Source organism: Tamandua tetradactyla, chromosome 6, assembly GCF_023851605.1.
Source record: "Tamandua tetradactyla isolate mTamTet1 chromosome 6, mTamTet1.pri, whole genome shotgun sequence".
Classification (NCBI taxonomy): Eukaryota; Metazoa; Chordata; class Mammalia; order Pilosa; family Myrmecophagidae; genus Tamandua; species Tamandua tetradactyla.
Window position 1 is genome coordinate 168618285 of NC_135332.1, and position 23745 is coordinate 168642029.

At 42.0% G+C, this 23745-nt stretch overlaps 1 protein-coding gene across 1 annotated transcript in view; it reads left to right on the top strand.

Moving 5' to 3' along the window:
* FER1L6 (fer-1 like family member 6) overlaps window positions 1-23745 on the top strand; it is a 178839-nt gene that overhangs the window by 138217 nt on the left and 16877 nt on the right. Inside the window, exons 32-39 of the mRNA XM_077167599.1 lie at window positions 2201-2328; window positions 7905-8075; window positions 10445-10605; window positions 12449-12591; window positions 14697-14785; window positions 15222-15320; window positions 18536-18777; window positions 20100-20263. Coding sequence (XP_077023714.1) covers window positions 2201-2328; window positions 7905-8075; window positions 10445-10605; window positions 12449-12591; window positions 14697-14785; window positions 15222-15320; window positions 18536-18777; window positions 20100-20263 — 1197 coding nt within the window. The remainder of the gene's footprint in view (window positions 1-2200; window positions 2329-7904; window positions 8076-10444; window positions 10606-12448; window positions 12592-14696; window positions 14786-15221; window positions 15321-18535; window positions 18778-20099; window positions 20264-23745) is intronic.

Consider the following 23745-nt stretch of genomic DNA (forward strand, 5'->3'; position numbering starts at 1 on the left):
ACCTTGGTCTTGATTTTAATAGTCATAGCTGATTGTAGTAAGATTATTTTGCTCTTTGCATAAATAGCTTACATCCACTTTTAGAAACATAAATTAAATAACATTAAACAAAAATGAATTATTCTCTAATACTCAAGGGAGAACTGAATGTTCTCTTTCCATCATGCAGTACTTGTGTTTCCTCGCCACCATCAACATCATCATCCTCACCAATTACCATGTTCCAAGTGTGTTCTAATCATGAGAGATGCTGTGATGAGTGGACACAGCTTCTGCCCTCCAGGAGTCACAGTCTAGTTGGAAAGGTTAGAGGCACTTGTAAAGAATCAGTGGCAATGCCATGTAGTCTATATTAAACACCTGTCCGCAGAATAATTGAGACCAGATGTTCCAAAAATTTGTTCTAGAGGACACTCTTTTCTTGGGTGACAGTTAATAGACATTCTTCAGGAAAAGGTCTGTGTGTTTATATAAGTTCGGGAAATGGTGCATGTTATGTCCAGTTCTCTTCTCTGAACACTGAGATTCACAAAGCTCATTAGCATATTCAGGGCTCTGAGAATTCCTGAAGCAAAGAGACATATTTAACTATTGAATCCTTAATAGTATTTTCTAAACCTGCTGGCCTCTGCAGAACTAATGTTTGATGGGACACAATTTAGGGAACTCAGAAATAGAACATGAACAGTAAGAAGAAGAAGGAGAAATTTCCTGGGATTGCAGAGCTTGGGGAAGGTTTGTCCTTTACTCACTTATTCATTCAGCAAATCTCGGCTGTGCCCCTTTTATGTTTCCAGTACCCCCTAGACAAAGGCCAAGGATGTAAATCAGGTCCCTGATTACAAAGCAGTGGGGAGGTGGGAGAGTTTGGGCTGAAACTTGAGGACTGGAAAGACTTAACCAAAAGGGTGGTGTGCTTGGGTAAATTCACCAGGTTATGCACAGCCAGTATTTTTCATTGGCATTATTAATAGGGCTCTAACGTGTATTTTTTCCCTCTCACTAGGATTTAATTAATTGGCTAAATGATAAGTTAATTAAAAAATCTTTTAAATTAAAAAAAAAAAAAGAAAATCATACTACATAAAAGTTGCATAAAGAAAGAAATCAAATCTTCCTACCTCTGCAATTCCATTCCCAGAAACAAATTACTTTTCCTCTGCTTATGCAAACACATCAATGAAAATAAATATGAAAATAAACAAAGAAACTAACGGGATGAATGTCAGAGATAAGTACTATGCAGATCATTAAAATTGGGTGATGTGGTAAAGAGTAAAAAGGGGAACAGATCAATCTACTTTGGATTGCATTTCTTCCCAAGCAGTTGACATGTATGTTGTTTACAATTTTTGGCTATCAAATGATACTTTAATGAACATCCTTAAAAATATAGCTTTATGGGCGGGCCACGGTGGCTCAGCAGGCAAGAATGCTTGCCTGCCATGCCAGAGGACCCAGGTTCAATTCTCGGTGCCTGCCCATGTAAAAAAAAAATATGTGTATATTATATATACACACATATATATCTTTATATGTTTATGCTAGTCTTTCTGAAGAATAGAAACAGGATTGCTTCTCACTCAGCTTTATTTCTGTAGCGTTTCTCCATCTTTTCAACACCATCCCTGACCAGCCCTCTGTCCCAGCCTTTCCTTAGACAGTGTTTGCTTCTGATGGAGAGTTTAAGGCCCCGTTTCTCTGGAATCAGACTTTACTCTCAGAAACAGATCTCCACTCAACTGGCCTGAACTACATGCAAGACCAAAAGCGTTATGGGTTCCAAGACCATTCATTCTGGAAGGAGTCTTCAAGGCCCACCCATGAATTCTCAGATCACATGACTAGTTAGGTCTAGACTAGAACTCAAACTCTTGGCTTCCGCCTTCTCACCCAGCACATTCCTCATTGCACTGTGCTTTTCACTGGGGAGATGACTTCAGAGAAAGTTGAATTGGAAAAAGCTGATAATTTTTCTTTTAACAGAAAAATGGGGAGGCTAAAGCAGTGGTTCTTAACTATGGTTCCACATTGGCATCATCTAGGGAGCATTTAAAATTCCCAGTGCCAGGGTCAAGTAAATCAGAATATCTGGGGAAGGGACTCAGGCCTTGGTATTTTTTAAAGTTCCCTGGTAAGTCCCATGTGCACTCAGCGTTGAGAACCACTGGACTAAAGGGATTTTCTTTTTCCTGCCCAGGCATTTAATCTCAGCCCAGCTGACCCAGATGGCAAATCAGATCCCTACATTGTGGTCAAGCTTGGCAAAACCGAAATCAAAGACCGGGACAAATACATCCCCAAACAACTGAACCCAGTGTTTGGAAGGTCAGTGACCACCTGGGCTCTATTGTGTCATCCTCTTGGTGTCTACTCCTGCTGTGTTTCTGAGATGCGTGTGTGTGTGTATGTGTTGTATGTTGTGTGTTTCTGGGTAAACGATGGCAGGAGGATAAATGCTTATTTCTAAACTTGATAATAGCCAACCAAACCTACATTTATTGAGAAGAGTGGAATCCTTTCCTTGGTTCCCACAGGAATCTCATGGTATTATGATGGTTTTTAGGCCCATAGTTTCCAATAATGATTTCCTAGTTCTTAGATTTAAGAAGCATCTTGAAGGGCCATCAGCTTCAGTTTCCCGCCTTTGGAAAGGTAGGACACCTTCCAAAGACCTTCTCTTACAGGCAAGGCATCCAAGGTCCTTTCAAGTTCACACAGCTCATTAAGTGGACAAAAAGGGGTCAGAAGTTTGGTCTTTTTTCTTCTGCCAAAGAATTCTTCTACTATAAGATCCTGAAGCTCAGTAGAGCTGACCCTGAGGTCACTAGGGTTTTGTTTTTCTGCAGGGTGGTTTTAAAATGCTTGTGACCATTGCATGTGTATGTGCTTAGGTGGGCTGGGCTTTCTCTAGTTCACAGCTATCCTACCAACCCCATGTGTCATATATCAGAGTGTGTCATACATTTGTGGTCCCTGCTTGACCCTGAAGAGTTCTGAGTTTCTATCCTTGCTACCATCCACTTGGAGCTAAGCAGACCTGGGTTTCATTTTGGCTTTGCCACATACAAGCTGTGTAACCTTATGCAGGTGGCTTGACCTCTCTGATCCTTGGTTTCCTCATTTGAAAAGCAACGAAGAGTGACATTTGACTCTCAGAATCCTTTTGAAGATTGGCTATGTATGGCAATTAGTACATTGTCCATGCTAGCCCAGAGTAGATACTCAAAACATGTTGGCTTCATTCTCTACTCCCTAGATCATCATTTTAACAATGGATACATTAGAGTGTATTTAATATTTTTTCTGAATAACTAGGAGCATGGGATGTAATCTCCATCAGCCTCATTTAAATCCATTTACAAGTTGGTGATCACTTTGGACCTTCTGACATTTGATCAGCACCAGCCTCTTACATTTTATTGCTCCTGAGGAAATGGAGCAATAAATGATCTTGCTTGTTCAAATTAATGAGAATGATTAAAATGATATTGCCAGGGAAACTTACCCTTGCTTCCCTGCATCTAGAGATGACCTTTCTCATCACCTACTGTTTATGCAACTAGCACTTCATTTTGCCAAGTTCTTTGCAGTCACTTTTTATTAGCTATTTTCACAGTACCATGAATTCGACTGGTTTTATTACCCCCATGTTATGGCGATGGAAAACAAAAGAAGAGAATGATGTAATATTCCCTCCCACCTCTGGTATTTCAGAGCTGTTCCCAGAAGCCCTTCATGTGTGGGATTCACATTTGTTGGGTGTACTTGATTGTTACTCAGGAACAAAAGTTCCCTGCTAAGTCCTGCAGTGCTCTTGTGCCTTACCCGGCCCGGGGTCTTGGGAATCCTCCTTTGCAGACCTCATCAACTTGATATTCGTATGGGGATGTCACAGGCTCTATCCTGTTGCCCTGACACCTTGCTCCGCTTTACTTTTTACCAGAGACTTTGATATGTGGTGACATATGTACATATTTATTGCCTGACTCCGGTCTCCTCACTGAAATGGAAGCTCCATTCCAGTGGGGACTTGGTCCTAGTCTGTTCACTGCCACATCTCCAGCACCTATGACAGGGCCTGGAAGAGGGTAGATGCTCAGTATCTGTAGGATGCATGAATGGTGGATGGATGAACGGGCAGATGCATGGATAGACAGATGAATGGACCTTCAGTCAGTTGTCAGTGGGATTCAATGGGACCGTACCATTATGCATAGTTCTGAGGTGGTACAGATATTTGTGGGCCTTGGCAGCTCCTCATAGCTCTTATTGTTTCCCAGAATGTTCCCTACCCTCTCCATTGCCTTGATAATTAGCCATAAAGAAAAATAATGAAATCCCAAGGAACTGTTCTAAGGATTATTAAACAGTTATAGCACATCCCTTGCTCATTCACACCTAGGGCCTTCATTCACCCTTGCTGTGCCGTGTCATGGCCTTCCTTTCCTCGTTTACCTGGAGAACTTCATTCATTACTTGCAGTTTCTCAGAGTTACCATCTGTCAGATACTCTGCTGGGTTCTGGAACACAGCTGTCACCAAGCCACAGTCTGTACCTTTAAGGGTCCTGTGAATATTGAGAAAGAAAATCAACTAGTTGGGCAATTACCAGAGGGTGGCAGTTCCTATAAGAACACATGGGACCATCCTGGGCAGGTTGGGGTTGGCAAAGGGTGGGGGTTCTCTGAGAGCAGCAGGTGCAAAGTCCAGAGTGGATGTGAAGTGGCTGGACTGTGAGTAGCTGGCTAACGCTAGTTTCTTATAATCAGGTAGCCCTTCAGTGAGAGACTGCCAGGTACTGGACAGGTACAGAAATGACACAGCCCTGTTTTTATGGAACCTAGAGACTCATACAGAAGGCAGGCATTATCCAAATAAATTGAACTATAAATTGCTTGTGTGATGAACAATGAAGGAGAGGCGCATGGTCTTTGAGCATGTATAATGAAGGAACTTGACCTGGTCAGGGATGGCTAAGATTAGAAATTCCCTGTATCTAAGGCAGGAAAAATTCCTGTCTATGCTCACATCCCAGCTACAGTGTCATCTTTGGGACAGCTTTTTCACTCACCTTTTCCCAAACAGGATTATTTATAACACCCTGTCCATAACTTTGTCTGAGCACCTGTCACCTCTCTTTAGCCATTTTCTTATCTGTCTTTGCCACTTTTTAGATATTGTTCTCCTTGTCACTGGGGCAGGTATCTCCTGTATTGGAAGATATATGATAAGATTACAAATTACCTCTTCTATTAAAGTGGTAGCTTTAGAGTTAGAGAAATCTATCTCCAACCTAGGCAGGCCATCAGCTCACTAGCTGATGAAATATTGGAACGTCATAGAATGACTCTACAAGATTGATTAACATCAGACTATATTCTGGCTTCCCAAGGACATGTGTGCACTGGTGGGGACCAAGTGCTGTGTATTTGTAAGAGACAGTTGAGAGGATGTTTACCATGAGGTAGTGGCAGCAGAAGCCCATGCTAGAGAAATCGTCTTACACACCTCCCAAATATGATTGGTCTGAGTCTCCTCGGTTGACTTCTAGAGTCATGGTGATCTTGGCTCAGAGACGTCCTGCAGGAGCACTTGTTATCTTCTTAACCAGATTTATAATGTCCCTCTGTGGTTGTCGGATCTCTCTACTTTTAAATACTGTTACACAGCCACTAACTCAATAAATGATACAACGAGGACACAAAACCTGAGTGGATGGATGATGAAAATCTCAAACTTTAGCTAACCCTTGAAATTGGCGATGAAACACGACAGACTTTTAGTGGTGAATGAGAGACTAGCCACATATTTGGTCAAGTCCTCTTAACTGAGGAAATGAACAAAAGGAGAGAAATAGATAAAATTGTACAGAGAAAGCCTTGGGGATCCCTCAGTGCTTAAAAAAAAAAAACCCCAAACCCATGCCTTTCTTTCCCTTTGAATTTGCTTGAGTTTCCTCTATTGAAATTTAAAATCTCCAATAAGGTAGCTGATCCAGAGAGCCAATCAAGCCTCTAGTTCATAAGAATAATAAATTAAAAACAAACATAAAAACCATTTTCCTCATTTTTAAAATGAGGAAATTTTTAAAACAGCAATGCCTGGTACATAATGGATGTGTAATAAACGTCAAATGAATGAACAAAGGAACCAGGGGGAAACTGCTCTGCTCTGAAGCTGACCGTTGCCTCATGCTTTCACCAAGGCTCAGAGTTTGCCTCTTTTCAGGAAGCATTATCTTGTCGCAAACTATCATTGCCTCTACCGATAACATCTCCTTGACAAGTGGTGGGGATAAACCTAGTTTTGCCCCTGGTCACTGGAAGTCTAATCATGGTGGGCTGATTTTGATAATTCTTTTAATGTCAGTTCCACTGAAAACTCTGGAAAAGTTAAGCTGTGCACCCCAAAAAGCTGGACTAGAGCAACAGAGTCCTCTGCCATGGTCACCAGGGGCAGTGAAGCACTTAATAAATCCTTCCCCCATGACTGCTATGGCTCTGGAGACACCTCAGTTACAGCCTGGAGTCCAAATCTTGGCGCCCCAGGGAGGCGATGTAATGCCTTCGGGTGGAATGACACACATTGCTACGTCCCACAGCTGTAGCTCTGTCTGGCTGTGGTCTGTCGAGCATCTCTGCTTTTTCCTTTCTGGGGAGGTTCCAATGGCTCCAGATAATGCGACTGTCATAGTCCCTGCCTCGCTGGAGAGCGAGTGTCAGAGCTAAGTGGATGCACCCACGGGGCAGCTGCCCAGACACTGTGGACATGCTGGGAAATAACAGGCCCACCATCCTCCCGTCCTCCCCCCTTCGTCTCAATCCCTTGCTCCCAGGTCACCTTCCCTACCCTGTCCCAGGGCTACCAGAATCCTAAACAGCTGGGAAAACACTGGTGCGTCCTTGTTTTTGTTTTCAGGGAGATAATTCCCTACTCACAGGGTTCTGCTCATTAGTTCATTCTCAGGTATCCGCTCTAATGCAGGAATGCAGCATAACCCACTGTCACCGGAAATCCAATGACATTTCTTCCCCCGAGACACCTTGCATTGATGTGACAGCATGGAAAGTGCACCCAACTAGAAGTCAGGCAATGGGGATTTATCCCAGTCTGGCCTGATTTATGATCCCGAGCAAGTCACTGGCACTTTCTGGATTTCAGTTTCCTTATCTGTAAAACAAGCAGGTCCTGAGATCCTTTATAATTTAAGTAATCGCGTATTAAGTGTCTATTTTTGGCAGACCCGCTGCAGCCTCCATCAATGCAGAGATTACAAGGCAGGCCCCTGTTTTCAAGGAGTCCAAAATCTTGTAAAGACAACACTCTAGTCCTACAATTCTATATTTTTCCAGCCTCAATAAGATTTTCATTTCTGGCTTTCTCTGATAAAACAACAATGGATGGGAAAGGGAGTGAAAATTGAGTGGGTGTTCAATGCCCAGCAACAAAATGTGTGCTTTATATAAACAGTATCACATTTGCCCACTGTACTGTATTATAAAGAAGACAGATTTATTCCTATTTGCACATAAGAGGCCGAGAGAGGCAGTAACTTCCCCAAAGTTATATAGCCAGAGAATTGAATATTCAAAACCAAAATTGCTAATCAGTCCTGTTTGAAATCAAAATGCAAGGATTTTCCGCTCATGTTGTCACCCCTAGGTGAAGACTGCAAGACATGGTCCTTGGAAGGGGAGATTATGGGCTATTTGGAAGTTGGCAAAGGAAAATTAATGCTATCTTGCAAAATTAAATGAAACAAATGTACACTAGGTGTTAACTGAGTTGCTGAGAAGTTAGTGAGTTCCTATGACCCATAGGCTAGCTAAAAGCAAAGTGGGAAAGAGGTTCCCTCTGTCATTGATCATTTTTGACTCCTGAAGCCTCTGCTTGGGCTGCAGGTCATTTGAGATCCAGGCTACGTTCCCCAAGGAGTCTCTGCTGTCCATCCTCATCTATGACCACGACATGATTGGGACAGATGACCTCATTGGCGAGACAAAGATAGACCTGGAGAACCGCTTCTACAGCAAACACCGAGCCGTCTGCGGCTTGCAGAGCCGGTACGAGATGTAAGTCCTTCCCCCCATGGAGACGCTGTGGGTGTCTCTGAACGATGTGACCCCATTGCCCATGCTCCAGGAAGGCCAGGTAAGGCTCAGCTCTCATGTCCCATGTGGGCTTCATGCCAGCAGGGCTTGTTTGCAGAAGCTCATTTCAGGGCTTTGAGGGTAGTTGGGGCTGGGAAGACAGCTCTGATTAAGAACCAAAGACAGGTTCTTCAAGAGTCAAGACTGAACTGTTTGTTTTTGCTCCATCAGCTGGGCCCAGTGGGCAGGATTCCCAGGTGGGAATGATGCTAGAAGGACAATGATTAATTTAATTCAAATGCCAACATCTCAGCTAATTATAGCTAACACTCATGAGTGTTTACTAGATATCATGCACTGTCCTAAGAGCTGTATGTGGATTATCTCATTCATTTCTCTCAGCAATCTATTGAGGTGCTCCCTGCCCCCCATCTTACAAATGAGGGAAGAGTGGGCCCCAATTCTCACTCTTTAGAAAGATTTTGAATTCTGCTTAATTTTAACAAATATGATACCAGCTTTATTTTTTTTAAAGAATGTTGTATCTGATATCTTAAGAGGAAAAAAAAACCCCAATTCTTTCAAATATCAGCCAGAACAATATAAAGACACTCATTAGAGTCCCATGGTATAATTTTAAAAATATTTTTCTTCAATATAAAATAATACAGATTCATTGTAGAAAATCTAGGGAATCCAGAAAATACAAAAAAATGCTCAGGTTATTCTGCCCAGAAATAATTTATACAAACATTCCTGTGTATTTTCTCTTGTATTTTTTTCTATGCCATGTTCCCCCAACATGGTCCATGCAGTTTTGTGACCTGCTTACTGTCCTTACCCTTATATCAAAAGCATTTTATCATGCTATTAAATATTCTTTGAAAATTTTATTTTTATAGCTTTATTGTATTCCTCATTTAAATTTATTAAAAAATGATTTAACCAATTTGCCTTCCTGAACTTGAGGACTCATATTATTTCTTCTTTTTTCTATTATAAATAATGCCGTTATGAGCATTCTTATGTCAAAAGCATTGCCCACCTCTCTGATAATTCACCTGGTATTCATCCACAGGCGTGGATGAATTGAAAGGAATGCACGTTGTAAAGACTTTTAATATATGTACGTTGCAATGGCCCCCCAAAAGGCTTGCGCCAATTCACACTCTCACTAACTAGTGTGAGCATGGCTTTCACCCATGGCGTGAGTTTAGACAAGTCTCTATTTCTGGCCTGATCCTCTCTGAGCCTATAAATCCAGTTCAGGGTCGGGAGTCTAGATAACCTAAAAGCCTCGTGGGGAATTTCATCCTCTCTAGGGTCCTGAGAGGGGGCTGTTCAGGCAATGATCAGCTGGTCTTGTATTGAAGTCTGGGAAGGAAGCCACAGGCAAGCCTGGTACATCCCTTGTTCAGAAATATTTACTGCCAGCGGAATTGCCAGTGAGTAGAACAGCTTAGTCAGGGAAGTTGCACCCTTATTTCACTGGAAAGTTAAAAAAAATCCCTATTTTGGGGAGGCCTGTGTGTGACTTACCTGGTGACGGAGGATGAGACAGCATCTCTATCTCTTGAGAACGATGTAGAAAAAACAGCTTTATTGCTTTGCTTTATGAGCCATGTTTTGACTTATTTAAATGCTGCATCAATTTAAGTTCTGATGAATCCAGTGTGCCTATGAGCACAGTCATCCAAACTTGTCTTGGTCATTGGCTCTTAGGGAGGATTTCATTGTAAATCAGTGATTTTCAACCAATAGCTAATTGGAAAGATTTAGAAACCCACCACCAGGAAAATCAGTATTTAGAGAAATATCACATCAAGACTTTTTGCCCGTGACATCAGCCTATAGTATGATTTGGAGGGAGGGCAGAGAAGGACGGAGAGAAGCAGAGAAATTCAAAGAAGGAGTTTGGCTTCCATCTTAGAATAAGTAGAAACCAATGGTTAGCGCTCCTGCTTGGGACAGAACAAACAGTAAGCAAATACTGCCGCAAAGGTTGTTTCTGATGAAGTCCTGCCTTACAGGCAAGCTGGGCATGTGAGGAGCATTTACCTGGACTATACTGCGGTATACTCTTCTCTCCCGAAGAGAAGAAACAAGTTAAAAACAAAAACAGGGCCGGCCACGGTGGCTCAGCAGGCAGGGTTCTCACCTGCCATGCCGGAGACCCAGGTTTGATTCCTGGTGCCTGCCCATGAAAGAAAAAAACAGTAGAACATGACCAGCTCACATCTGGTGGAAACCACACAGGTCGTGTCTGCGCAGCCCTTAACAGGGAGCACACACTGTGTCCTCTCCAGGTAGGAAACCTGCCCTCACTGCATCTGTCCTTTCTCATCCTTCAGAGAAGGATACAATGCCTGGAGAGACACATCCAAACCCACGGAAATTCTCACCAAGCTCTGCAAAGACAACAAGCTGGATGGACCCTATTTTCGCCCCGGGAAAATCCAGATAGGAAACAAGATCTTTTCTGGAAAAACAGTTTTCACTGAAGAGGACACTGGTAACTCCCCACAAAATGTCCTGATGATGTTCTTTTTCTGAAAAACTTTCTTCTAGTGGTATTTGTGGCAAGGAGACAGTGGCTCATCTAATTATAAAAAAGTAATATATGCTCACTGTAGGAAATATGGAAAAATAAAGTAAGTACTGAAAATCAGTTATAATCCAAAAAAATCAAAGATAACCATGCTGGTATGTTTTCCTACAGTCTTTATGGTGTGTGTGTGTGATGTGTCACGTTTTTACAGAATCATAAATGTGTCATATACACAGTTTTGCAACCTGGTTTTTCTATTTCCAGTTGTTTATAACAATATTCCTTTGTTCTTTGAAAAGATCATTGATAGTATTCCATTTTATGGCTATGCCATTATTTGATTAACTAATTCCCTATCTGTACATGTTTACACTGTGCCCACTTTTTGTAGTGACAACTTCCGTATACATAGTTTTGCACATTTCTGATATTTCTATGGTATGGATCTTAGAAGTAAAATTATTTTTTCAGAGAGCAAAAACCTTAAAAGGAATATTATATAAGGTAAATAATTGGACATGACCAAATTATCCCTATAAATGTTATGTCAATTTTAACTTTCCTTTTTCAACATCAAGAAATTTTTCACATGAGCATCATGAGATATAGACCCCAAAGATGCCAGGCAGGCTTCCCATAAACTTGGGATAAGAAAAAAGCTACATTTACTCAGTGATGCAGAATAATTTTTGTACTCTCCTCTCCGTTTGATGCTTAAAATACCCTGTATATGGTGCAGTGCTTACAATGCAAAGAACCCAGTTAAGGACTTAATGCAAGATGGGACTTAGAGTTTAGCAATAAACTCTCTCTTGGAAGTCCCAGTGTCTCAGGAATTGGTCATTTGAACTCATTGGGCAGTGAACCCACCGCTTTTGATTGCCATCACCTTCACTTTTAAACTAAATTTAGTTTCCCTACATTGACTTTGGTCCTCCTAAATTTTGTCAGGAAGATTTTATTCTTCCAACAGTTTTTATCTTAGTTTGTATGCATTGTTTCTACCAGTAATTTTCATTATGATTTATAGAAAAAATCCCAGTTTGTGCTTATTTCTTAGCAAATCCATGAGAAAACCATGAGCAGTTTTATAAGATGCAAAGATTAAAAACTGAAATAATGAAAGAATGAGTGAGCAAGAGAGAGAAAGAGAGAGAGAGAGAGAGAGAAAGGAATGGAGCAAGAGGACTAAGGAGGCTGGAGATTTTCTGAACTATTGATTTAAAGGTCATATTGAAATAGCCTTTGAATCAAAATGGCCAGTCAAAGTGCCCTGCTTTGGTGATATGACAGGTCATAGAACCTTTCCTGAGAGCAGGTGCCAAAGGAGAGAATAAACACATATTTTGCACAATTCTCCACCTTGCTTCGTGCCATGCCTGGTTCCTCGGCCCTTCAGGCATTAGCAAACACTCTCAGATCTCGCAGAAACGTACCCTGTTAGTACACTGAAGCCAAGCTTGTGACTGTAGACGCTGGTGAATCTGGTTCAGGGGATGAAGGGAGCCCAGTATAGGTCCTCCTGTGGACCCCAGTCATTTTCCTCCCTCTGAACTTTCCGTCTACCTCTACCATCACTCAAACCCCACCTCTTTCCAGTCTCTCTTTTTCCTTTTTCTCTTTGATGTCTTTTCCCTCTTCCTGTACCTCAGCATTTTAAAATCACCCTTGAAGGAGCCTTTACAAATGCATCTGACAGCCCCTTCACTGTCTCCTTGCAAATATGCATGCAGCACCCCATTCCCCCCACCCCAACCCCCCCCACCCCTGCCATCTGACAAGTTTCTATTTCTCCCCTTCCATTCAGATGAGGCAGTGGAGTCTTATGAGCACTTGGCCCTGAAGGTTTTGCACTCTTGGGAGGACATCCCAGAGATCGGGTGTCGACTGGTTCCTGAGCACATAGAGACTCGGCCCTTGTTCCACAAAGATAAACCAGGAATGGAGCAGGTAGCGGGCAAGATGGTTCCGGCCCCAGTAAGAATACTCAACGCCAAGGAATGAGCCTTTCCTATAAAAACAAATCTTGTGTGCCCTAGAGTAGATTTTCTCAGCCAGGGTTGAACTTTCCCCCAAGGGACACTTGGCAATGTCTAGAGACATTTTGGTTATCACAATTAAGGGGTGGGGGTGGGGGGTGCTACTGACGTCTAGTGGGTAGATGCCAAGGACACTGTAAACATCTTACCAGGCAGAGGGCTGCCCCCATGACACAGAACTACCTGGCCCCCAATATGAGCAGGGCCAAGGCTAGACTCTGGAGTCAGAGTGGGACTTAGTGCTTCTTCCTTTTTTGGATTTGAGTTATCAAACTCTTTTGAGAAACTTCAAAACCCACCTGATATGCCCAAGACTTTATCCAATCACGAACATTAACCACATGGCCCATTGGTTTTCCCAGTGGAGTAACAGATTGAGGCTTACCATAAACTGGCAAGAGGAGACTGCTTGGGCAAAATGACTAGGAGTCAAAAGAGAGGAGAAGAGAAGAGAAACTTTATTAAAAACCTTCTATATAACAGGCCTTTACATAAACTATCTCACCTAAGTAGGATGGCCATATAGTTGTTTACCAAACTGGAGCTATTTTGAGAGTGAAAGAAGGTACTATTAATAATTATGCTGGTACGAGGGCATATGCCAGAAATTCTTAGTCAAACAGAGTGTTTGGGTCACCTTGCCCTTATTTCTTAATATAGCTCATGATGTAGTTATTATGGTCCTCACTGTAAGAAGATGAAATTGAATTCCAGAGAGCTTAAGTAATTCACCCAAGGTTATTGGTGAGAAGTAAGAAGTAGAGCTGGGCTTTGAGTCCATAGCCCATGATCTGAATTCAACTCCCAGCAAGGCCTGCTCCAGCTCTGCACTCATTCACTGTATAACTTAGCAGAGCCTATGGGCTCAGTGTTGGATGTGGACCTACCGATAGTGTTGTGCGGAAGGACCTTGGAAGGCTAAACCATTGTCCAATGTCAAAGCATATGATTGTTCCTTGGAATGTGTTACCGAAAACCTGAAGTAGTTTGGTTACTGGGATCCTTTGTTTTGCCTGTAAGATGTGGCTTTTTCATTAAGGGTGAATATAAATGTTTCTTTAGAGAATAGATCATTTCCATTTTTTCCTGGAAATGTAATTCTCCATTGAGTAGGTTTCCTCTTCCCAAATGTTAAATCTTTGTTTGTATTGTCCCTTTTCCTGGAAAGCCTTTCTTTCTAGCCAAAGCCCCTCCCTCATCCAAATAGGGCATATCTTGCATGTCCTGGTGGAAGCTCCCCCTCCTTTGTATAAAATCTTCCCTAACCATCCCAGCTGTCATGAATCACTCTTAGAATATACACCACAGAGCACAGAGTCCACTGGCCTTCTCCCAGCATGAGACCTTAAAGTCCTTTGCAACTGGGTAAAGTCTGATGTGTGGAGTTCAAGGCCATGGGTGACACTCATCTGCCACTAATTGGCCATAGAACCTCAGCAACTTTGTTGCCGTCTTTCAGTCTCAGTTTCTTTATATGTAAAACAGAAATATGGTTGGGGTGAGCACTGAAAGTCGTAATGAATGTTAAGCTACACTGAGAACCATCAGTGTGATTATTTGTCAGATAGTATTATCTTTTTAATCCTTGACAGTATGTAGCAAAAGCATGGTCTCTGAAGTCAACATACAAGGGTTGAATCCAGACTCTGCTACGTATTAGCTGTGTTAGGATGGGCAAGATGTTTTCTCATCTGTGGTAGGAATAATAACATCTACCCAGTGGGAATGTTGCAAGAGTTAATGAGATAACGTATGCCAAGTGTATAGCACTTTTTCTACCACATGGTTGGTGCTTAACGAGGGTTTGTTCTTCCTTCTCATGCCCTTAATTTATGCTCTTATTAATTCATAATAAAATTTAAGTTCTGTCTTTGACAACAAATATGCTAAACATTTATAAAGCTCCCAAGCTCCCATTTTTAGTAAAGGGATCTTTTAAAACTATGCCTGGCTAATTGCCCATGGTTCTTCCCTTACCCTTCCCAAAGCCAAAGGAAGTTTTCTTTTCTTAACAAGGGCCGCCTACAGATGTGGGTGGACATGTTTCCCAAGGATATGGCTCAGCCTGGACCACCTGTTGACATTTCGCCTAGACAACCCAAAGGGTAAGTCAGCTAATACCCCATCTTTAGGGGAAGAGAGCCTGGTGGCACACTCAACCATCATGACATTTAATATGGTGCCTGACTGGTTACATTGGTCAGTAGGCACCTAATAATCCTACTTTCACCTGCCCAATTATAACAGGGGTGGTGGGGATGGTGGCCCCTGTTTTATAGTAGAGGCTTCTGAATTTAAAGTTCCTTATCTGAAAACAATGTTGGTTAATGGATGGAGGATCTACTTAAAGTAATCTGGGTCCTTAGTGATTATGGGGTCTCCAGCTGGAACACTTGGTGCCAATGGAACCAAGACTTTGAGTGTTGATATTTTTGAGCTTGGCGAACTTGGAGAAGTTTTTAGACTCTAAGGCAATACTGGGATTGCATAGGCACCAGCTGACTCAGCTTTCAAGAACTAATGCTGCCACCCCTTACCCAGGTATGAATTGAGGGTGACCATTTGGAACACTGAAGATGTCATTTTAGAGGATGAGAATATATTCACAGGACAAAAATCAAGTGATATTTATGTTAAAGGGTAAGATCATCAACAAATTCCACCCTCCCTTTCCTTAACTTCCTCAACTGTTTAATGCCTGACCAAATCTAAGTCCCACAAGGGTCCACCTTATCTCTTTGTGAAGCATTTTTTCTTATTTGGTCATTCTTCTAGAATTACTATCTTATGAAAATATTTCCTGTTGGCAAATCCTATTCATGTTTTCCTTAGTTAAATGTTGGATATCTAAACGTTTTGAGTGTCATTCAAAATGCATCCACCTTTTAAATCTGAAGAAAGTAGAGAGATAAGGTGCTATTGATGAAAGATTATATTTAGTACATTATAATGTTAAACCAAAAGTTAAAATTCAGACCCTCCCTTTTGCTCATTCTGTTGATAAAAACAGATGCCAATCTAGGTCTAGAGAACTAGCATTTTAGATCCCTCTCTTACATCTTGGCTCTGCACAGAGTGCTTTTGTATGCTTCCTTTTAGACTCTAGTTAGAGAGGGAAGTAAGGTGGTGGAGAATCAGGATCAAAAGTAATTTAAGCCTGTTCCCTAAGATACAGAAGTAGAAAACTTATCTAAACCTCATGCTGCTTCTCCAAACAAAAAACAGCTTTTCTTCAAAATCCATATTAACAACACATTTGGCAGTCAGAGCATGTCCAGTGGTTCAAAATGATCAATTCTCAGGGTAAGAATATCAGAGTGAGTTAAACTGTTACAATGGAGAAGGATCCCAAATAAACCCTTTTTTAAAGGTAGAATTAAGATCTTCTAAAATTGCTGTCTTATGACTAACTCAGGAAAGACTAATTCATCCTGTGAAGAGAGTTTTTTACCGTGGTTCAAGACATGGGAGGATTCTGGAAGAGTTCAGGTTGGGACTTCCAGAGCTCTGGTTCACTAAATGTATGGAAAGAGGTTTATTATGTTATATTATTATTATATTATATTATATTATATCATATCATATCATATCATATTATTAAATTTCTTCTCGTCCCACTTACTTGTCTCCCAACTCCATTTTGGTGTTTGCTCCCAACATCCACTAAAGCAGCTCTTGCTAAAGTTGACAGAGTCCTTTATGTTACTAAATCCAATGGTCCTGGAATTTTTAGAGTTAGTCCTTATCAAATTGCCCTCTCAGGAGAATTTGTCATTTGTTTTGCCTTAAGTTCTGTGGCAGCACACTCTTCTGGTTTTTTTCTTAGCCCTTTGATGACTTCTTAGTATCCTTTGAAGGCTCATTTCCCTCCCTCCACTGTTAACTAGCTCATGTGCTGTCTTAGGCCCTCTTCTCATCTTACATACTTTTGTCTCTCTATAATTTTCATCTAATGTTTCACTTAAATAAAATGGTTTGAATAGCCAATGGCTTCAATAACCATCTTATTCAGTCTTGACAACTCCTGTTCCTGACATGTATACTTGGATTTCCCAAAAGCAGTTCCTCAGACGAAATAAGTCTAAAACCAAAATGATGATATTACACCCCGAAGTTGTTTCAGCTCCAGAGTTCCTTGTCTCAATGACTGGCACTACCATCCACTCAGTGTCAGAACTTCTTTATCATTAACTACAGGTCTACAGAAACTTCTTCCTCATTAACTCCCCCATTTCTAATATACTATCAAATCTTATCTGTCTTACCTCCTAAATGGCCGTGAGCATCTTCCCCATCATTACCCTACCATAGTCTCATCTGTCATCGTTTGCTGGGACCTCTGCAATGTCATTTGCTTTGGGCTCTCCACATTTATTCTTGCTCTCTAATAACTTGGTTAGCTTTTCAAAATACAATCTAATCATGACAGTCCTGTACTTAACACCCTTCAATGCCAGTCTATTTTCTTTGGACAAAACCCTAATGTGACCTAAAATATCCCGTCTGACTTGCCTCTGTCTGTCTTCATCTCACATCATATTCCCCCTTGCTTTCTGCTCTCTATTCACCCTGGCTTTCTCCGTTCTTATTAATGTTCTGTTACCCCTTCTTCCATACAGCCTTTGTACATGTCCTTCTGATGACCTCTCCCACTGACCAACACCCCTCTATCCCCATGATTTTAGCTCCATGAGGACAGGGATCATGTGTGTTTGCTTCCCATCATTTCCCAAGGCATTTAGTTTGTTCCTTGTCTCATAACAGATACCACATATATATTGGTTGAGTGAGCACCATTTTTAGCTAAATTATTGGGTCCTTGCTCCAAGTGGTACCACTTCTCTGTGAAGAGTAGGGTTGTCTTCTACCCCCTGGGGAAGAGGAATATTGATTCCAGAAAGCAAGTGGTTTGGAATTATCAGTTAGTTTAGATAAAAAGTGTCTACTTTCTCAATAATTATTTCACAATGGATAAAATACTAGAGGAAAATGGGTTCATTGTAGCTTACTTTATGCTGAGGATGGAGAAGGAAGACCAAATAGTATGATAAGACAATGGTATAGAAAGTCTAGTAATACCCAAAGTACTTTACAGATATCATCTCATGTGATCCCTCAGAACAACTCTATGACATCTGTTCTAAAATTATTTCTATTTTACAGATGAAACAAAGCTACAGAGTGGTTAGATAACTTACCTATAGCTGCATAGTTAGTAAACCCCTGGATTGTGACCCAGGTGTTCTGCTACCTATAGAGTCAGCACTCCTAGCTTCCATGCTACGCTGGTCCAGGGTTGCTGGGAATGTGGGGTTCAGAACCAAAGATCGTAACCAACTAGGGAGAAGAGAGGAGGGAGCCAATTAATAGGTCCTGACTAGAAAAAGGCCTAAACTAACCCAAATTTAGAGGCCTCACTCACCGTTAGTGTAGGGCATCATCTTGCTCTAACATTCAACCCCTTACAAAAGGAGCTCTTAGGGTGAAAGGAAAGAGATTATACTTTCATTGCATACTTAGGAGAAAAAGGATAGAATGGAACTGTGTTCTCAGAGGCTCTTGGATACAAAATTCCTTCACATTTCCTGAATTTTCCCTCTTTATTGCAGGGGGCTTCTGGTCTACCCAAGAACAATTGGGAACACTTCCCCAACCTAACTTGGAATGAGAGTCATATTTCTGTTCTAGATCTTTTGACTCCATATTTTTACAGATTCAGTGGAAATTTCCATTGGAATCTAATAATCATTAAACTGTAAGCTGTGACCACATTGAAACAACTTAACTCAATCTTGGTAATACTGATGCATGAATAATTTACACTGAGTGTTGAATTTTTTCCTGTCTTTACTCAGGTGGATAAAGGGTTTGGAAGATGATAAGCAAGAGACAGATGTGCATTACAATTCCCTGACTGGAGAAGGAAACTTCAATTGGCGCTTCCTATTTCCATTTCAGTATCTCCCAGCTGAGAAGCAAATGGTCATTACCAAAAGGGAGAATATCTTTTCCTTGGAGAAGATGGAGTGTAAAACTCCAGCTGTTTTGGTGCTGCAGGTTTGGGACTTTGAAAGGCTGTCCTCAGATGATTTCCTGGGTAAGCCCTTGGCTTCATCGAACACTTCGTGGCACATGTTAATGTAAGGTGTTGTTTCCAGCTCTCAGAGAGTTTGGTCTGATTAGCTACAAGGATAATAATTTCAGTGCTACTTATGATAGCTAAAAAATGGAAACAGACAAAATGGCCGTTAATAAATGATTGTCTACGTGAGTTATTGTGCGTCCATGTGGTGGAACACTACATAATCAAACAGACTTAAGTTGATCTTTGCTCTCCCACTAAAGAAACTGTTAAACTTTGAACTAATTGCTTGTCTACTCTGTGCCTCAGTTTTCTTCAGTGGTAAAATGGGGGGAGTAATATTACTATCTCAGGGGGTGTTTGGAACTATGAGTGTGATAATATCGTTAAAGAATTAAAGAACACAATGCCTCGCACAAGATAGGCATTCGGTGAGTGATAACTTATGGGCATTAAAAATATTAGGGTATTTAATGACTCGGGACATTGTGAAGTCCATTTCATGCATTCGGTGAAAAAGCAGTGTGGGGAAAATTCCAGTTCTCTACATTATTTATTAATATGTATAGGAGAATGGGAGAGTCAGGGATAGGCTAAGCCACAGAGAGAGAGAGAGAGAGAGACTAATGGATGAACACCAAATACATATAGCAGTGGTCAGCTTTCTGGGGGGTGGGATTATGGAAACTTATTATTTTTTGCTTCTGTATATGGCCTAAATTTTTTACAAGTGAAAATATTTCCTTTGTAATAGGAAAAAAGTTATTAAAGAAAGGGACATGTAACTTTCTCATGGCATGTATCTTACCCTGCTTTGTATTTAAGTGCTCAAGAAACATTTTTGAGAGCCCACCAAGGTTCTCTCTCTGTCCTGGAGAGTAGATGCAAAGACAATAAGACTTGTTCTTTGACCTGGAGTCGTTTATTGGCCTCAAAGTTGGAAGTGAGGTGTGTGTGTCGGGGGCGGGAGGGGGGTGTGTGTGTGGGAATCTCATAGAGTGATAGTGCTAAGCCAGAAGAAATTTCTCAGAACAGCATATTCTAGACTGCTTTCATAGAGCAGATAGTACCTGGTCAGTGGTGACACCAAACTCAGGCTTGAAAGCTAAGTCTTGTATTTCTGCCCTGTCTTCTACCTCTTACCACATTATTAATTCTTTGAGGGCCCCAAACGTGTCAATCATATTTGTATTGTACCTCTAATATCTAACACATAATGATAATCCAAATGGTCCTGATTGAATGATGAGCGGATGACTGGGTGAATAAATGAAGAAAGTGATTGATTTTTAAAGCCTTTCCATAACTGCTCCAGATATCTGGACATCTCTTCACAGGCTCCCTGGAAATGAATCTCAATAGTTTCCCTCGAGCAGCTAAGTCTGCCAAAGCCTGCGAGCTTTCCAAGTTTGAAAATGCAAGTGAGGAAAGCAAAATCTCCATATTCCAGCAAAAACGTGTCCGGGGCTGGTGGCCTCTTGCTAAAAGCAAAGAACTCACAGTAAGTGGGAGGCTATAGGCGGTGAGGAGGGGGCAGTCGGGGCATCATTCTCTTTAAATGAGTTGTTTTGTGAATGTAAAATCAAATGCCTTGAACTGACAAGTCAAACGCCTTAAAGCAAAGGTTCTGCTGAGAAACAAGAATTTTAAAAGCTTTCTAAATGCATTAAGCCTCCCATATTTCAGCATACTCATTTTGTAGCTATCTGTGTTGGGTGGTTTTCTAACCTCTTGGCTTGAACTCATGCCCTAAGTGTTATTTTTCTCAACATTTCTTGAAATTGTGCATGAGGTCCTAACTCATGTGCAATTTCACTGTAACCACCTTTTCCCTTCTTCCTCAAATGGAAGACTTAATTTACAAAATGATCCATCTTTTTAAAACTTTGAGAGTGTTAGCAGGAAGAGCCATTTATCCCTTCCCCAAGTTGAGCTTGGTCCAAACTGGCCTATGCTGTGGAATTTCTGCCCTTTCCCTATACTGGGAGGAAAGTGTCTCCTGCCTTTTCTTCTAGCCCCTCCATCCCTCTTCCTGAAGGTAGGAGCAGACTCCTGTGGTAGGGGGAGATTGAGAGGAGGGCCTGAGACTGCGCAGAGGGGCTTTTGCAGCCAGATTCCCCTGGGGCAAGCAGGGCCTTATCTCTGCCCCTGGTGACTTGTGCAAACACATCCCAGTCAGGAGCTTCAGGGAGCAGGTCTGGATGGAGACCCTTTTATCCCTTTCCCTGCTCTAGGGGCCCAGGGGTGCGAGCCAAAGATTCCCTTTGAACCTGACTAGATAGATGACGGCTGCTAGCCCAACTTGCTGGTGCCCAGCTTTATTATTTTATCTGGGAGTATTTCTCTTCCTCTCCCTTCTTAATTTAATCCCCTCTGATTTGGTGAGATTAGAAGACGATATTGAGGCTCCAGGCAGGCTCATTCTTCCAGGTCTTCCCAAGTACCTGCCAAAGGTTGACTATGTGCCAGCCTCGGTGCTAGGTCCTGGGCGTCTGTGCCAAGCACCTAATGGCTGCACAAAAAGTATGTCTTGGGTGAAAGAATGAATTTAGAAATGATTTAGGCATAGCCTCTACCCTCAACATGTTCCTGGTCAGTGAGTGAGAGGTACAAATGTGTAGGGCATCCAGTAATGGAAGTGTCAGTGATGCAAGAAGGGACAGAGAGGAGGGAGGGACCCAGTTCCCTCTGAGGGACACAGGATTGAGCAGGTCAGAGCATGACTTCTAAGGAACGATGGGAGGTGAAAAGCCATGTTCTAGGTGAAGAAGAGGCAGGCATGTATGCCATGCAGAGGAGCCAAGGCGAGCAAAGTGAGGAGGCCCGGAACAGCTTCAGGTGGAGGCATGCTGTCCACAGGCCAGAACTGTCAAAAAACGTCAGGGCTGATGTAGGGAGCTGGAGATGGCTGAGCCAGAAATCCAAATGCTTATCTTTTGGCAGAAGATCTGTTTCTGTAAAATAATAGGCAGTAGGTAATTCTATGTGCATGGTTATAAAATTGGCAGTCATCTATCACATTTTTAGAAACTTTTTTTTTGGCATGGGCAGGGACTGGGAATTGAACCCGGGTCTTTGGCATGGCAGGTAAGAACTCTGCCAGTGAGCCACTGTGGCTCACCCTTTATAGCCCTTCTGAGTTGGCTAAGTGTGTACATTCAGACCCCATTTGTTATTTCATTTGATTCTTGTTGACTTTTTATTTTCCATGTCATTTATTTATTTCTTCATTTCATTCAACACGCAGGTACTCAGCACCTACTAAATGATAGGCCTTGGAATAAAGTGTGAGTAACATGGGGATAGTCTTTGCCCACATGGAGTTACAGTCTGATGTCATAGACAGACACACACACACAAAGGCACCCATAGCTGTGCCACACACATCAGAAAGCAAATATTTAAAACAAGGGGCTGGAAGGAACCAAAAATGCTGAAGTAGAGCTCTTCTTGTGTGGGCCTTCCATTTGACATGGTGGTAGGGGAAGGCCTTTCTGTGCCTCTGACCTCTAAATCAAGGCCTGAGGAAGGAAAAGGAGCCATCAGAAAATAGATGAATGGGTTTGGTGCTTCAGAGAAACAAAAGCTTCCTTCAGGAGCCAAGTGAGTGAGGACAGGGCCTGTGAAGTGGAGAGGAAACCAGAGGCCTCAGAGGCCACACCGAAGGGTTTGGATTTCATTCTCAGAGCATGGGATGTCTGCAGGGACGTGAGGGGACCTGGTGCATGTCTCTGTGGTGAGTGGATAAGAGAAGGTCACAAATGGAGAAAGAAAGACAGAGAAAGACTAGACAGAGAGGTGGGAAGGAATCGGTAGAAAGTGCACTGAAACAGAAACCCAGAGAGGAGACTCTTTTGAGAAGGGCCGCTGGGTGACTGTGTCAGTGCTCCTGAATGGAGAAATGAGACGTGTCCATTGGATTTAGCAACAAGGAGGTTATTGGCCACCTTAGAAAACATCTTATGAATGTTCATAGCAGCTATTGTTCATAGGAGCCAAAAAGTGGAAATGTGCAGATGTCCACCGACTGGTGTGTCCATCAACAAAATGTGACATATCCACAGAATGGAATCCTACTTGGCAATAACAATGAATGAAGTCCTAATACATGCTGCAAGATAGATAAACCTTGAGAACACTATGTTCAGTGAAAGAAACCAGACACAAGAGACCACATATTTATTGCATCATTCCCTTTAGATGAGATGTCCACACCAGGCCACGCCATTAAGATACAAAGTAGATTGTCGGTTTCCAGGCCTAGGGAGGGGAGATGGGAAGCAACTGCTTAAAGGGTATAGGATTTCCTTTCTGGAGTGATGAAAATGGTAGAGACTGCATGACTTTGTGAATGTACTAAAATTCACTAAATTGTAAACCTGAGAAGGGTGAATTTCATGGTATGTAAATTGTATCTTAAATTTTTAAAAAAAGTGATATTCGTGGAAAAAAAGGGCAGCAACACATTGACATGGATTACAGAAGGAATGGGAAGGAAATTGGCGGAGACAGTTTGTGCAGACGCTTAGGAAATCTCCACAGGTTCCTCCCTCGTGCCCGGCCAGCCTTCTGAACTTCCGATATTCCCAGCCACTCCCTGGTCTCCCCAGGGGCTTGCTGATCTGTGGACTGGTTCTCCTGCTTGGAATGCCCTAGCCCCCTTCCCCTCCAGGAGAACTCTTACTCCTTCAGGGTTTTGAGATTCTTTTCAGTCACCCTTCTGGGAGGCCCTCTCCACCCTCAGCCTGCGGTGGGCCTGCCGTCATCACACTGAGGGGCTACTTGGTCTGAACTTCACGGCTCTCCCACTGGGAGAAACTTGAGACCAAAAAGTGTGCTTTCTCTTTTTGTTGTTCTCTTGCGGAATTTTTGGTGTCTCACTGGTGCCTTTACATAAATAATTCATATTTATTGAATGAATCAATAAATTCATAAAAAATTAAGAAATTGACACTAACACTAAAGTGCTTAGATGGCTTCCGT